The sequence below is a fragment of the Stenella coeruleoalba genome (assembly GCF_951394435.1).
Source record: "Stenella coeruleoalba genome assembly, chromosome: 2".
NCBI classification, from domain to species: Eukaryota; Metazoa; Chordata; class Mammalia; order Artiodactyla; family Delphinidae; genus Stenella; species Stenella coeruleoalba.
Genome location: NC_137147.1, coordinates 1,466,958 through 1,483,085, shown reverse-complemented (window position 1 = coordinate 1,483,085; position 16,128 = coordinate 1,466,958). Strand labels below are relative to the sequence as shown.

Below are 16,128 nucleotides of genomic sequence, written 5' to 3'. Positions count from 1 at the left end.
CTGATAAAGGGAGCACCAGTAAAGCCATTTCTAGCTTCAGCTTCCCAGGGAAATGGCAGAATCATCTCTTCAGTGGCTCCTCGTCGCTGGAAAGCCCGTGCGGTGCTCCCAAGGGAAGTTCAGGCCAGTGTTCGCTGTCGGGGTTTGATCCGTGGGTACAACTGGGAAGCAAGGGACAGGAGTTAGGACAAGGGGACGACCCACTGGGCAGGAACCCCTTCCAGAGGCCAGGCTGCCCTCAGAAGTCCGCACACCAGCTCCTTCAGGCCGAAGTTCAGCTTGTCACCCTCCTACGGAGAACTTCCAACTCCCAGGATACCCCATTCCTCTTCCTCTCAGGGCACTCGACACTGACACTGTCTGTAAGGCCCCTAAAGGTGCCTGGCAGGCCCACGGTGTCCAGTGACTGTGTCACGAAAGCATCTGCCAGCCCCACCGGGCACGGAGCACGAGAGCAAAGGCACGGCCCTGCCAAGGGTCTGAGGAAGCATCAGTGAAACGCAGAGGAGCAGCCTGCAGTCGCCTGTCCCCCACCGCATTACCGACCCCACGAGCAGAGCACTCTGAGCAGCCCCCGTCGGGGGGCTCCGGCAGATGCCCCCCCACGGTTCCCACGAGGCTTGGAGAAAGGCAGTCTCCCGCCCGCAGGATTGGAGCCCAGGTTACGCCCACGGGCAGGTAGAGGGGACAGCTGGCTCCGGCACGGGGCCCCCGGTGCAGCGCAGAGTGCTTACCCCCAGCAGGGTTTTGGGCACATAGCCCTCCCGGTCCCCAAAGCGAGCCCACCACCAGTCCGTCTCGCTTTCGTCCTTGCGCCTCAGGATGGTGAGGGCATCCCCTTCGTGGAAGGACAGCTCGTCACTGTTCTGGGCCTCGTAAGCCCACAGAGCATACACCACGCCTTTGTTCATCACGCCCAACTTCTCCTGCACCCCTGGGACGGGAGAGCAAACGGTCAGGTCTCCATGGAGGGCGGGCTGCAGAGAGAGCCCCACAGCAGGACCAGAAGGGACACGCTGCTGTCCTTGGGCAGCCCGGCGGGGGCCGCAGTGGAGCGGTCAGAAGCCAGGCCAGCTGCCACCCTCCGCTTAAAGCCAACAGTCCCTTCCACGTCCCAGCAAGAGGACCGTGGCGGAACCTTTGTGTCCAGAAGCAAAGCAGGGTTGTTCTAAAAGGCGTTTCTTAAGGTGAAACTTACAGCCCACACGCAGAACAAACTCCCAAAAGTCGACGACTAAAGAAGCCGCGGGACTTGCTCTTGGACAGTGGGAAGCACTCACCACCAGAGCGACGGAGCCACTGCGACCCAGTGAGCGCACACCCAGGACTCGCCTGCGGGTCCCCAGGAAGGCCGGCCGCCCCCTCGCCCCCTCCCCCCCCCCCCCCCCGCCCCGCCACAAGGCCTCTGTCCTGGGAGCTGGGCCTGGAGGGCATTGCCTGTTTCATTTGTCACTTTGTCCCCAGGGTCTAAGGTAGGCTGGGCCCACAGGTTCTCCCATCGGGTGTAGCGTGGATGGCCTGTGACTGTTTAGCCCTTGGAAAACCCAGCGCTGCCTAATGGAGAAGGGAGCTTCCCTCCCCCACAGGACAGGATGGGAGACCCACCGTGGGACACCTCAGCCCTCACAGGCCTCTCCCTTGGGGACCCCCGGCCGCCCGCCCCGCACCGTGTAAGAACTGGGAGCACTGGGGGTAGCCTTCCTCCGCCTCTTCGCACTTGTCCGCAGCAGTCTCAACGTCGCTGATGGTGGAGGCAAAGATGGCGGCGCCGCTCTCCACCAGCTGTTTGCAGAGGTGGACGCTGTTGCAGGAAGCAGCGCAGTGCAGCGGCGTCCTGGAGGGACAGAGGAGGTGCTCACGCCCGGCCGGGTCCCAGGCGGCCCCCAGGGCTGTGTGCTCAGTGCCCCGCGAGCTGCTGTGCTGCTGGCTGTGTAGTGGCCTCACTTCTACTAACAGTTTTGGGCCACACACACGTTTCTGAAAAGGGCGGGCGGGGAGTGGACTGAACACCGGCCTGGAAGCTGGGTGTTCACAGTGCAACAGCACGAATGTCCCTCACACCAATGATGTGTCCCTTACAATGGCTGCGACAGTGACGGCTGTGTTGTATCACAATATACAAAAAACAGCTGTTCAAACGCAGCAGTGCAGACTGCTGCCTGAAGCTCACGATGAGACCCACGGGGCACAGGGCCTGCGGCGCAGCGGCCGGCCTGCAAGGCTCCCCTCCACACAGGCTTTCTGGCCGCTTAAAAACGTATGGATCAGCAGAGGCTCAGCCTACAGTCAGCGGTCAGCCACGCGTAGAGCGTGATCATGGCCGAGCCTTTAACAAAACCCCCGCGAGAACGAAGACCAGGAGGATACGCAGGCCTGGGACCAAGTTGCCACCCTCGTCCTCTTCCCTTCTCCCCACCACCCCAGCGCCCCGGGGCCCTCACCAGCCGTCGCTGTCGGCGGCATTCACGTTGACCCCGAAATCCAGCAGGAACTTCACAATCTGGTGGTGCCCGGCACAGACGGCGTTGTGCAGCGGGGTGATGCCCTCGTCGTTGGGCTTGCTGGGGTCCTCCACCTAGGACAAAGGGCGCGTGAGCCCCAGCCCTGCCCGGGGCCACCAGGGCTGCGGCCGCCCGCCCACTCACCTCGTAGATGATCCTCTGCACCAGGTCGAACTCCCCCTCCAGGGAGGCGTCAAGGAGAAGCGCCAGCGGGTTGAAGCGGACCCTCAGCCCGTGCCCCGTCCTCTCCGAGTTGGGCTTCTTCAGGTTGGTCCGTTTGCTCTATCGGGAGGAAGCTTTGGATTTCAGGGTGACCCCATGGAAGCAGGCCCGGGGGGCAGAGGGGAGGGCCGAAAGCCCAAGGCAGAGCTTCTCCCGCAGCCCCGAGTGGTGCCGGGCACCCCGGGCCAGCCCGCTCTCAGGCCAGCCCAGCCTGGCTCCGGAGGGTGTCTCTGCCTCAGGGGCCGGGCTGCGCCACGGGCACCCGAGAGAGGCAGCAAGTGGGGGGGGGGGGGTCACAGCCGAGCCCAACTGCTTCCGCCCTGCCAGCCGTGAGGGGCTCCCACCTGCCTCTGCTCCTGCAGCACTGCCCTCCCTCCAGGGCTCTGTCTAGAAGGTTCTCCTTCCCCTTGCTGCCTGCCCTTCTGATCCCCACATGGCTGCCCTTCCTCAGGGCCGCCTCGGGCCCCCAGGCTGGCTCTCTGGTAAGAGGCCACCGCCCCTCGTGCCCCGGATGAGCCCCACTGCTCCCAGCAGCCCCGACGCAGGCACGCCCTCCACAGGCACTGGCTGGGTGACTAGGGAGCCATGGCCCCGGTCCGGGGTGGCACCCACCGTAGGGGCCGCCGGCGGGGGCGCGGCGGGGGGAAGCGATGGGGGGAGCGGCGGCTCAGTGGGCGGGGCCGCGGCCACGTTGTTGTTGTCGTCCTCGGCAGGCTCAGCCGTTTGGTGGGTGTTCAGGGGACAGATGGGCCCCTCTGGTTCGGGGGAAGGGAGCCGGTTGTCATTGGCATCCGAGGTGGGGGCAGGCTCGGCCGGGAGCGGGGCCATGGGCAGGGTGGGGCCGGCCTCGCCCAGGTTCCCGTTGGCAGCAGTGTTGCCATTGTCCACGTCGGCTAAGGAGCCCAGGAAGTCCCGCGAGGGGCTGGGCTGGTAGAAGGGGGTGCCCTCCATGCCCCCAGCCAGGGTGTTGAAGCGCTGATACAGCAGCTTCTGGATGTTGGGCCCGCCGGGGCCCTCTGGCTCCGTGATGGAGCCGCGCTTCTTCAGGGGCCGGGGCGCGTTGGCCAGCTTCCTGCGCAGGGCCTCCAGGTCAGCATCGCTCTGGTAGCGCAACGGCGAGTGCACAATGGGCGTGAGCTTGGTGGGGCTGAGCGGCCGCGGCAGGCTCTCCACGGCGGCCCCGTCTCCGGGGGCGGCAGGGCTGTCCTGCTCTGGCTCCTTCTCAGCACTTTCTGAAGGCGGCAGGGGATGCGAGGCGCTTGTGGCCAGCGACCCATGAAGAAACGGTAGCGGCGACGGGGATGTGGAGCCGGAGGGCAGAACAGGTTTACCGTACACTGGGGAGACACAGAGGACACCCACCTCAGCAGCCTGTGGCGTCTGGGGCCTGCTCACCAGGCACCTTTGACGACACAGATATGGGCTCCTACAGAGACTGTAATCTGCCACTGAGGATGCTAAGTCCCCATATTAAATCCCAAAGGAAGCTGCTGCTCACAGAACCCCACCAACTCCTTCTGGAAGGTGGAGTGTCTCTAGTTTATCAGTTTTTACAGAACTGGGTCTTTCTCAAATGAAAAAGAACAAAAGGTTGCAAACCTGCCTTCCTGCCCTAAACAGGTGTTCACTGTTTCCTGGCCAAGAAGAACCCACGTGACCTGGGACCAAACCAAATGATGTAAAACGCAGGCCACCCCAGAAAGGAAGGCTCATCCGGTGGCCCCGGCAAGCCTTTCCCCCGTGGGCCAGGGCCTGCCACAGGCCAGTGCTGGTGTATCCACCTGGGAGATCCCTGGGCACAGGGTGGCCTGGCCTGCCTAGGGATTCTCAAACTAGATTCTAGAAATGTTCTGCAGCCACGCCCAAGAACGTCTGAAGAGGCCCCAGCCCAGCCCAGATGCCCAGGATCCTGCCGCACAGGGAGGAATCACCGTCAGCCTCCGTATGTGGGGAACTGGGCTCTGTGCTCACACCTGCCTCCCCAGGAGGCCCGGCGCTGATGTTCCCGCACCCAAACCAGGGCTCTTCTCCCCTGTGGGCTCTGGGAAAGGATCCCAAAGCAGCAAAACCGTCCCCCCTCGCATCACCCCCTAGGGGCCTGGCTCAGCTACTGCTAGGAGGCCAGGGGGATCAGATCCAGGCAGAGCTCCCACTACGCCAGCTCCCCAGATAGGTCCTGTACGAGTTACTACGAAGCAGGAGGAAAAGAGGAAATTCCAAAGTGCCAGCCTTCCGAGACCTGGATTTCCTGAGAAATGTGGGCAGGCGGGTGCTCAGACAGGAAGTCAGAGAGCGGTGGTCCACCTGCAGAACTGCTCCATGCATGTCATCTTTTACCCCCACCTCACACAGATACCCAAGGCCGCACTTTATGTCAGCATCAAGTTTAATCCTAAACAGCACGTGGCCCAGAAGTAAGGATATGGATTGGCATTTTCTCAAGTATGACTTCCTCACCCCGAGAGATGGCGAGTGCAAACCCACCGTACCTGCTTTAACCGACTTATTTAAGGTGCTGTGCGCCGCTGGCTGGTACTTCTTAGGTGGCGTGGCTTGCTGGAGGTACATGGAGTATATGGAACTTGAATTCACTGTCTGTGGTCCTTTCCTGGGGGATTGTGGCCTTGACCCTTTATCAGCCAGAAAGGGCCTAATGGCCACAGTCAGTGGGAGTTCAGGTTTGCCGTCGCCAGCTGGAAAGGCAGGCAGCCCCGCCGGTGGGTACGTGGGACTTGGTGGCACAGAAATCCTCTGCTGAATCTGCTGGGAGGACCCTGGCTGGTGGGGGCCAGCCGCAGGGGGCAGCGGTGCAGGTTTCTGCCGACTGGGCAGGCCTGCGCTGGGCCTGGGCAAGCTGCCCTCCTTCCTCCTCTCCAGGGAGTTTGTCGAGCCTGGGCCCGCGGGCGCAGGGCTTGGGTACGTCCCATAGCTTGGGGGCAGCTGCTTGCCGACACCAGGGATGGGAGGTGGCACTTTACCAATCTCGATGCCCTAAATTTAGGTGTTAAAAAGAAAGACAAAGTCATCCTTTGAAAAGTCAAGCACGTTTCCATCCACGGTCACAAGAGCACAAAGCAGGACTTGTAATCCTTCAAACAGGCTTGTGACCAGGCACGGGGCACGCCGTGGGGGTGAACAGCAGGGTGAACGACCCTGACCAAAGGCCTCACACCTGTACCCTACTCTCGTGCTCAGGGTCCATGAACTCCTTCAGACTTGGGTATGATTTGGACACCAACAGGATTAATTTGCCTCGTGACACCTCCTACCACTTAGATAAAGACGAAGGCTAAATAAGGATGTAGTCAGTCAGGAGCTTGTTTGTGTTTTGTGACAAAGACAAACGGCCTACCAGCTTCTCCGGGGCTCCCAAGGCTGACAAGGGCGTAGGCTGGCTCGAGACGGCCCCCTGCTTGAGCGGCCCCTCCACGTTCGGGTCCTTCCAGTCCACACTGGCGATCTGCGTCGGTTTCACCAAAGAGCTAGAATTTTGTTTTAATGTTGGCCAGTTTCCATCATTGGCTTGAAAAGAACACAGAATTTAAGTAAAATTTTTCTTGAAATTAGTTGAACCAACATAAGAACAACCCCCTGCCAGAAGCAAAAATCACCTTCTGGAACGTCACGCTCTGACGGAGCTCCATGACCAGGAGGTGCCCCCCACACACACACCGGCTGCTGCGCGGCAGGACGACCAAGGTCGGCCTCTGCCGGCACCGCCTCACCAGTGCCCACGTGCGGTCACGTGTGCAGAGACTCCATGACCAAGCACAGGGCTGCTCCAGCCCGGGAGAGGGGCCAGAGGATTGCAGAAACATTCTTAGCGCCCACTGAAATACAGGTCAAAGCCATTACATCGACACCAATGAATAACATAAGCGTCGGCACTTGGTGTTCAAACACTATTTACAAATACAGACAGCAATATAAAAAAAGACATCTTTTAACTTCATAACAGGTTTGACCTGTACTGCTTCTAGTATTAAAAGAAAGATTTGACTTTAATCTGTTAGAAATTTCCACCCTCTTAAAATAATTCATGATCACAGGAGGACAGTACAAGCTCCCAGTGATTGGAGTAGCAGGCTATTATTCTGTTGCAGTGATTAGAAAGCCAGTCAACCCAGCATTTTCAGGACAGCCACTGAAAAGGTATGTTTTTTAACATAGCATCTTCCAAACTGAGAAAGGGTGCAGAAGCATTCCCTGGTAACACAGGCCCACTCACAGTGAGCCCACAGGGTTAGATCTCAGCCCGCCTCAGGCCCCTGCTTCTCTCCGCAGCGGTACAGGGCTGGACCGGAGTGGGAACCCTCCCAGCCATCAGCCGTATGGGAGGGAAAGCAGCCAGGGGCACTGTTCTGGGCCCTCCTGTAAGAGAAGCACACCCTCGCCTCTCCTCCCGTCTGCCAGCACGGGCAGGTGGGGCAACAGCAGAGCAGCAGGGAAATCACCCTCCCTTACAGCAATTGTGCTTGAGCCCAAACGTGCGACTCACAAAACAGGAAGAGCAAACTCTCAAATCCACTCTGCACACAGCCACACAAGGCAGCGCCAGCGCAGTGAGGATGAGAGGGCCTTTGAGTGCCCGAGCAGCGACAGCTCCTAAGCCAATCTATCTCTGGCAGCAGCACGGCCAGCCCATGTGTCCACTGCTCCTCCGGCTCAGTTCCTCCATGGCTGGAAACCACTGCAGGCTCCAGGCCGCTGCTAGGGCCCTGGTGAGGCATTCCCAGGCCTTAGTCCAAACCATCGCTTTGCTCTGTGTGGCCCATCAGCCTCTTCCGGGCCAGAAGTGTGTGTGCTTTCACACCCCCTTGGTCGTATCAGACCGGGGGGTGTGTGGGCCAGAGATGCACAGGTTCACCAAGGATGCACCAAGGTGCAAACTCCGGGCTGAGGGGAAGATGGACAGAGCCTGCTGCTGACTCAGGAGGGAGGATGGGGCTGGCCGTGGGGGCTGGAGTCCCTGACCTCTCTCAGGATCACATAAAATGCGGCCCCCAGCTGCTCCTCAGATCCCACAGCCATGGCAGAGTTCGCAGAGATCAGGCACAAAGGGACTGGACAGGGACTAGGAATTTTCTTTCTTCAGGATGAGGCAGGAGGTACAGAAGGAAGACCATTTATTATTATTATAAAGGGACAAAATCATCTAAGTATGATGGGAGATTCCTGTACTGAAGATAAAACTAAAACCCTCATAATAAACTCAGAAAATCATCTTAATTTTGTAAAAACAAAACCAAAAAACCCTTGCTGGGCCAGCACCTGTCAAACCCTTCCTGAGGAGGATCTGGTGTTCCGACCCAGCCCAAGTCGCACACCGGTTGAAGGTGGGGACCGATCAACATATACATGGCTTCTGCCTCACGCCTGAATGCGAGGAGCAGGCCTTCGTCAGTTTGGAAGAGCAGCCACGGCTGATTTGGCACTGTCACCAGAGCTCCCCACCGGGCCTGCCGGCCAACATACGGTTCGCAAACGGGCTTGTGGGGCGCTGTGACGAGCCACGGTCAGGCCCGGCGTCGAGGTCTGACACTGCCCACGAGCTGGTCACTCTGGGTTTACCACGGCCATCTGTGTGACACGGGAACCAGAAAGACAGCCGACAGCACAGTTAGTCTCCCCTGGGAGATTTTCTCACCCCGGCTCTACATCTGGGCCGAGATACTGCCCCCCACCGTGGGGGTGACACAGGTTTCCTGCGCCCACTCACCCCACAGCACAGAGGAGGAGCGAGGCTACTGCCGAACCTCCGGAGGACACGGTCTCCCGGCCCTGCGAGGGGTCTTCTCCCGGCAGCCTCTGTGAGGCGGCCTAGCACACACCCACAGAGAAGAGGGGAAACTCGAGCCATCCTCAGCTCGGGGCAGGTTTGAGATATTTAAGCAGAGAAGGAGCCGGCTGCGCTAATTATCTGCCATCGGCAATAGCTGAATATATACTCCCACCATCGGGTGGTTCAAACTATAAATAACAGCTTATCAAAGAAAGCTGCAATTAGAGTTTCATGCCGACCACGCACTCCACGTGGCTTCTGAGACACAGCCACGAAGAGATCTGAGCCGGGCACGTGGCCCACGAGGACTGGGGACGCCTCCTCCCACCTGGGTCGGAGCAAGCCCCCGGTCCTCCAGCGGGGGCAGCAGTGGTGTTGCTGCTCAGACCAGGTGCCAGGCAAGAGAACTCAAAGCGACCAAATGAAAGACCAGCACAAATCTACCACCAAACCTGGAAAAACGTCCTCAAAATGTAGCCCTGACCCAGTCAGCACTACTGCTGTCAGGCATGTCACCTGTGCTCTGTGATTCCGTGTGTGATGGGCCAGCATGGCAGCCCTGTCATATACAAAGTCTCACTGCCAAGGAGCCCTGGCATCTCATGCATCAGTTTAAAGCACAGCCGTCTTCCTCGGAGCACACAGTGCAGAGTCTCCGTGGAGACCTGGGCCTGCGCTCGGCTAGGAAGCTGGGGGCGCCACAGGGGCTCCATGTCCTCGGGACGGCTACGCACCGGCTCGGCGCTGGGGCCCGAGTCCAGTCACACCGCACGATTCAGGGTGGCCAAGAGCCAAAGGGGTGGCTTGTGGACGCTCTGGTGGACAGAGACCATGCTGGGTAGGGAAGGCAGAGCAGCTACAGGCTCTGCTGATGTGGAGGCAGCCCTCTGCCTGGGCCGCAGCGTGAGGACGAGCAGCAGCCCAGGCTACAGTGACGCGTCCCCTGCCGCCAGCGAGCACCCTCACAGGCAAACAAAACCTGTGGCAGGAGAGGCTCAGGTCTTAACTAATTTGTGTTTTGAGAAGCCACACAGTAAGGACACTGAGTCCAAAAAAGAGAACCTGTTCTTGTTTTAGGATCATCATTACTGTGGTGGCACACAGCTCCCCAAATGCTGCCCTAGAGGACAAAGTGCCTTGGAGGACACATCACAGAGGCTGGGTGCAACGTGGGGGTCTTCTCTGAGGCTACTGTCACCCCCACAGTCCCTCTTCCTGCTCACTCTCCCCTCGAAAGAGGACCCAGGCCACTCACCGGATTTGGATCTTCCGTGGGCAGCACTTGAGGCGATAGTGAGAGACTGAGGCTTTATGGGGTCTCCGGGGGCAGGATAGCTGCCGGTGCTGGGAACCTGGATGTAAGGCCCCACCGCAGCGACCCTGCCAGGCGTGCTCAGGGGTGACTGTGGCGACGACGTGCCATTCACACGGCTCAGCTATAAAATGGGAAGAAATCAGAGTCAAGATTATCCTCAGTTAAGTTCTTTTAACTGTAAGCCTAGTATGACCGACTGCTCAGATTTGAGCCAGTCACTCAACAGTTCATACGTAGGAAGCTCCATGACCCTAGAAGATCAGTACCTAGAAAGGGCAAGACTTCAAAAAAGGGCCTGAGCCCACAGTCCCACATGAGTGATGCTCTGTGATAACACCTACCTGTTTGTGAGTTATAAAACCAGGAGCCGAGTGTGTAACAGAGCAACCCCTCAGGACCCCTCTGTGTACATAACCCTCTCACCTGGGGATGCACTCCCTTCCCTGGGTGGGCACAGAGGCATCGTCAAGCCTGGGCTCTGAGCCTGGCTTCAAATCCTGCTCTGCCACTTACTCGCTGGGCTGCCTTGGGCAAGTGATGGAACATCTCTGAGCCTCTGTGCCCATGTCCGAAAATTCGGGATAAGCGTTGTTGTAAGGACTGAATGAGCCACGCAGGACAAAGTAATAGGGTCTGGAACCAGGTGAGACTCTGACCAGTTCCCTGAAGGCAGCTCTGCTGTTCTCAGCAAGGACACCGGGCCACAGCCAATGACACTGGTCACGTGACACTGCCCAACAAAAAAAGCCTGCAAAACAGGGATCTGACTAGAGAAACACTGACCCTTAGAGTTCCCCAGACAGGCTCTGAGAGAGCCATACCCATCCTACAACTGTTTGCAAAATTCTGCATGCATGAGCATGTGTCATTTTGGAGAAAGCATTGATGATTTTGACAATTGTTCAAAGGTGCCTAAAACCTTTGGGTTGGAGACACATCTCTGCAGAAGCACCAACTTCTTCAGGGAGATCCCTTGAAGTATCAGATGGAATAAGAAGTAATATTTATGTAGCCATCTGTGACGGTTAATTTTACCTATCAACTTGGCTAGGCTGTGATACCCAGATATTTGGTCAAACATGTCTAGATGTTGCTGTAACGGTATTTTTAACATTTAAATCAACAGACTTTGAGTAAAGCAGATTGCCCTCCATAATGTGGGTGGGCTGCATCCAATCAGTTGAAGGGCTTACAGAGAAAGACTGAGGTCCTCAGAGGAAGAGGAAATTCCACCTCTAGACTGCCTTCAGACTCATGCTGCAACATCCACAACTCCCTGGGTTTCAGACAACTCCCTGGGTTTCAGGCTGCCAGCCAGCCCTGCAGATTTGGGGTGTGCCTGCCTCCACAACCGCATGAGGCAGTTCCTTACAGTCAGTCGACTGATCAGTCTCTACACACAGGTACACACAGAACTGATTCTGTTCTCCGGAGACCCCTGACCCACCACTAAGACTGTAATGTAAGCAAGCATGGAGCAGGGGCACACGTCCTCTCCCATGCTCTGTGTGTTGTTAATTGAGAGAACAAGGAAATCATTATCTGAAATCATGGCATCATACAGATCAACCATTGACCTTTAAGCACTCTGGTTAAAAAAAAAAAAGTGTGGATTTGTAAATAAGAGACTTTTCACCTGAGACCACTGATCACGATGCCCACAGAAGTGGCAGTACCCTTCTGCCTCTCGTGTCCTCCTAACCCATCCCACCAGGCGAAGCTGCTGAAGCCTGCACCTCGCCTCCTGAGAGCTACCTTCAGAGCAGCAGGAGCTGACAAGAGGACACCTGTCAACGTGAAAGCACTGGTTTTGGAGTGTGGAGAGAGGAACTCTGGGAGCACTGTCCCAGCTACCTGGCTGCCTGCTCCATTTCCACTCCTGAGGGCAAAGTGCCAATCAGCTCTCCACTCAGGCACTGCTCCCCTCAAACACTGAGCACCACTGGTGGAACGAAAGGTCAAGTGCTACATCCAGCCAAAGACACCACACACAGCAGTCCCTTATCCTCCCACGAACTCCCAGCGATGCATACGCTCATGAAGCACTGACAGCAACAGCAAGACTCAGGGGCACCCTGCCTAACAACAGGGCTGGGTAACGTGACCACAGGCCCTGGAACATGGAATTTTACACAGAAGTTACAAAAGGAATGAGGTAATAATGACCTGGAAAGATACCCATATTGCAGTTCCAAAAAAAAAAAAAAAAAAAAGACTAGGTACAGAACAGTGTGAATGATATAATTCCTACAATTCCATTTTCAATTAAAAATTGAATACCTTTCTCTCTATATTAAGCAAAAGACTGGAACCGTTAATAACTATCATCCCTGGAGAATGAGAAGGATGGAAGGGACTTCCACATTTTCCTTTAAATATTTTTGCACTGTTTTAACTTTCTTCCAATGAGTATTTACTACCTTTGAAATTCAAAATACCAAATAAAGATTTTTAAAAAGCAATAACTCCTTATATAGCACTTTTCTCAAGAGTTTACAAAGTCTTTCCACATGGGTTATTTCTCAGAATCCTTATAGCAATTCTCAGTTCACAGCAAGGACACAAGGCTACACAAGGTCAAGGAATTTATGCACATGGCGCAGCTTAAAATGGTTGCTGCAACTCCAGCGCCAAAGCTGCCCCCCAGTGGAAAGGAGACAGAGCTGCCTGGGGAGAATGAATGGTGAGGAGCTGCGCACCGGGCGGTTTTGATCCATACATACACCAGGAAACAACTGTGTCTTTGGGAACATGAACTTTCTTCTACTGTCACTTTTTATGGTTTATGGCCAATTTATGTTTATCAGCTATGGCAAATGGGGGGAGCAGAATGGCATTACAGTGAAATGTACACTTTGAGGATGAACCATTTTCAGTAGTTTATCTCACGGAAATATTTTCTTTTTCACATGCCTGAATTTTTTTCCCATAAAGACGTTCACGCAGTTCGTTGATCCGCTTGTCCATCACGGCCACCTCCATGTTGCGCTTATTCAAGAGCTCCTTCTGCTGCTGGAGCTTTGAATTCTGCTCCTGGTTGAGCTGATTACGAATCTGCAAAATAGAAAACACAACATTCATGATTTGTATTAACTAAATAGTCAAGTTCTCATTGTTAGGGGGATTAAAAAAAGAAGAAAAAAGCAACATTGAGTTCTTATGTGTATTTACATACAGGCATCGTCCCCTGTATGCTAAATATTTTACAGGTACAGCACAGATGAAGCCGGAACATATTTCTTATGGAACAAAAAAAGAGCAAATATCTGCAAATGTGTCTTCTTCAAAGCGTACGGAATGACTAGTACCAGTAATGACTGTGGGACACCATGCCTGTGGTCCTAGGGAACGGGGGTGGGTGGGTTCAGTGACATAAGGAGGGGTATCTGTTCTGCCCCACACAGTCCGTTGAATGTGGCAGCAGGAAACCCAAGGATGGCCAAATCACCAAACAGAATGTTCTTATATCATTTTAATGGGAGCACTTTTAAAAAATGAAATAGAGAATAGAAAACATCAGAGTGCACTGCACATAGAAGGTTAAGTCTTGTCTTGCTAAACTCCTTCAGGTGCACACATGTACCAGCACATACATACTGGCATATGTGTATAGACAGGAGGTAACATGTACTCTATAACCTAGATTGCAGTCAAAAAATTGGAAATATATATAAATAAATGTACTACAGTCTTCACACTTTACCAAAAATAAATCCTTAAAAAACCCTGCACTTGCATGAGGGAGGGGATATGAGGATATATGTATACGTATAGCTAATTCACTTTGTTATATAGCAGAAACACAACAATGTAAAGCAATTATACTCCAATAAAGATGTTAAAAAAAAAGAAAAACCCTGCACTTTTAACAACTGCTTAAAAATATAAAAAGTAATAAATTTTTATAACACTTTGTTTCTATGCATTTACATTACAGAACTTAATGGCAACAAGTGAGTTTACTCTCTGTAATTAAAAATCTGCATTTCGTAAAATGATATAATACTTTTTCTAGCAAGTACTAATATAACTGCAAAACTTGTATCTGGCTTGAAAAATCACCTGCTGGGGACTTCCCTGGTGGTCCAGTGGGTACGACTCTGCACTCCCAGTGCAGGGGGCCCAGGTTCAATCCCTGGTCAGGGAACTAAATCCCGCATGCCATAACCAAGAGTCTGCATGCCGCAACTAAAGATCCTGCGTGCCGCAACTAAGACCTGGCTCAGCCTAAATAAATAAATAAATATTTTTAAAAAATCACCTGCTGAATGACAATTTCTGAGAAATGGGAATCTTGAGGGTTGTTATGATTGTGTCCTCCCAAAATTCATATGTGGAAGCCCTAATCCCCAATGTGATAGTATTTGGAGATGGGGCCCTTGGGAGGTAATTAGGCTTAGATAAGGTCGTGAGGGTGGGGCCTTCATGATGGGGTTAGTGTCCTTATAGGAGGAGGAAGAGAGATCAGAGCATGTGCGGACACAACAAGAAGGCAGCCAGGAAGTGGACCCTCACCATGAACTGATCTTGGACTTCCAGCCTCCAGAACTGTGAGACATAAATGTCTGTTGCTTTAAGGCAGCCCAAGCTGACTAAGACAAGGATTTAACAAATAAGCATCTATCTTGTCAAAACACAGTTTACACAGAGGCCTTAAGTATTATCTAAAGCTTAATTCTTTACCAGTTCATCATATTGCCAATTAAATTCATACCGAAATTGCTGTACCAAAAACATGCTAAGTGAAAGAAGCAAGTCACAAAGAACTACAACTGCATGATTCCATTCATATGAAATTTCTGGAATAGGCAAATCCATAGCGATGGAAAGCAGAGTCATGGTTGCTTAGGGCTAGAGGGATAGGGGGTTGTGGGGTGATGGCTAAAAGGTGTCTTTTGGGGGTGATGAAGATATTCTAAAATCAACTGTGGTGGCGTATACAGAACTCTGTGAAGATACTGAAAACCACTTAATTGTATGCTTTAAATGGGTGAATCGTATGCTATGTGAATTATGTCTCAAAGCTGTTTAAAAAATTATTTTGTACTGAATACATTTTGTGCCTACTATTAAATTAGAATCCATTAATTTGTTTCCAGTTCCTGAGGTTTCCACACTGAAAGAAAACTCAAAAGATAAGGAAGTTTTAATAGAATCATTCCTCGGACCCAGGTGAGTTACCTGTAGCTCTTGGTACAGTCTTTTCAGCTCCACTGCTGCTGGTCCTGTCAGCTTGCCATTGTAAGACTGGAACCCATTCAGTTTTCCCTTCTTTAAATCTTCCAATTGCTGACTGAGCTGATCAACTCTTAAAATTGCAGTCTGTACTTCTTGCTTCTTTTCCTGGAACATGGCACTGAACCTTTCTATTTCGGCAGCTATAATTTCCCACCAATTAGGGGAAAAAAAAACCATAATTTAGTTGATATTCTTTTTTTCACAGTATTTTGCTATTTTTATTTTGTGATTTCTTCATTTCTATCCATTTAACTCAACTTTAGCATCATCTAGTGCCAGACCTTGGAGAGAAAGTTGTAATATCCATAATCCAAAACACACTTCAACAAGCCTTTGGAACACATAATGTGACCGCTCATATGACAAACAATTAATTTGCACTAATTATTGAATATTTTTAAATCAGGGCAATCTGTCCAAAAGCTATCTTGGTCAAGCCACTTAGGAATCTCAAGGCACCAAAGAGACCAAGGCTCTGTGAGGGCAGGACCATCCAAATCTATCTTGCTTATTCTGTAACATAAAGTAGGTACTGACAGAACTGACTGATGAAGTAACAATCCACGCACACAAATAAAAAGTGAGCATTTGTATGCTTTATCTTAATACACAGATAAAATTTATGCTGTTCAATTAAAACAGACCCTCATGATGAGTTGAGTCTTAAGAGTACCCTAGCCCCGGGCTTCCCTGGTGGCGCAGTGGTTGAGAATCCGCCTGCTAATGCAGGGGACACGGGTTCGAGCCCTGGTCTGGGAAGATCCCACATGCCGCGGAGCAACTAAGCCCGTGCGCCACAACTACTGAGCTTGCGCTGAGCCTGCTCCGCATCAAGAGAGACCGCGATAGTGAGAGGCCCGTGCACTGCGATGAAGAGTGGCCCCCCCCTTGCCACAACTAGAGAAAGCCCTCACACAGAAACGAAGACCCAACACAGCAAAAAAAAAAAAAAAAAAAAAAAAAAAAGAGTACCCTAGCCCCAGTCCAAAGGGTGGCTACAACCAAGGTAACAAAAGGATCTCTCTACCACATTGCTAAAGCTGCAGAAGATTTTCTAAAATCTCTTAATC

At 53.3% G+C, this 16,128-nt stretch overlaps 1 protein-coding gene across 4 annotated transcripts in view; it reads right to left on the bottom strand.

The window, feature by feature from the left end:
• Window positions 1-30: 30 nt before the first annotated feature.
• Window positions 31-16,128, bottom strand: part of PPP1R13B (protein phosphatase 1 regulatory subunit 13B) — a 74,839-nt gene continuing 58,741 nt past the window's right edge. For 2 of the 4 annotated variants that reach the window (XM_079912831.1, XM_079912833.1), the window contains exons 7-18: window positions 15,002-15,198; window positions 12,734-12,874; window positions 9,761-9,941; window positions 8,199-8,303; window positions 6,076-6,245; window positions 5,213-5,714; window positions 3,336-4,060; window positions 2,646-2,783; window positions 2,442-2,575; window positions 1,668-1,834; window positions 735-934; window positions 31-161 (exon numbers count right to left, since the gene is read on the bottom strand). In XM_079912831.1, coding sequence (XP_079768957.1) covers window positions 120-161; window positions 735-934; window positions 1,668-1,834; window positions 2,442-2,575; window positions 2,646-2,783; window positions 3,336-4,060; window positions 5,213-5,714; window positions 6,076-6,245; window positions 8,199-8,303; window positions 9,761-9,941; window positions 12,734-12,874; window positions 15,002-15,198 — 2,702 coding nt within the window. In that variant the 3' untranslated portion in view covers window positions 31-119. The remainder of the gene's footprint in view (window positions 162-734; window positions 935-1,667; window positions 1,835-2,441; window positions 2,576-2,645; window positions 2,784-3,335; window positions 4,061-5,212; window positions 5,715-6,075; window positions 6,246-8,198; window positions 8,304-9,760; window positions 9,942-12,733; window positions 12,875-15,001; window positions 15,199-16,128) is intronic. The other 2 variants (XR_013827082.1, XM_079912832.1) reach the window with 2 other exon arrangements.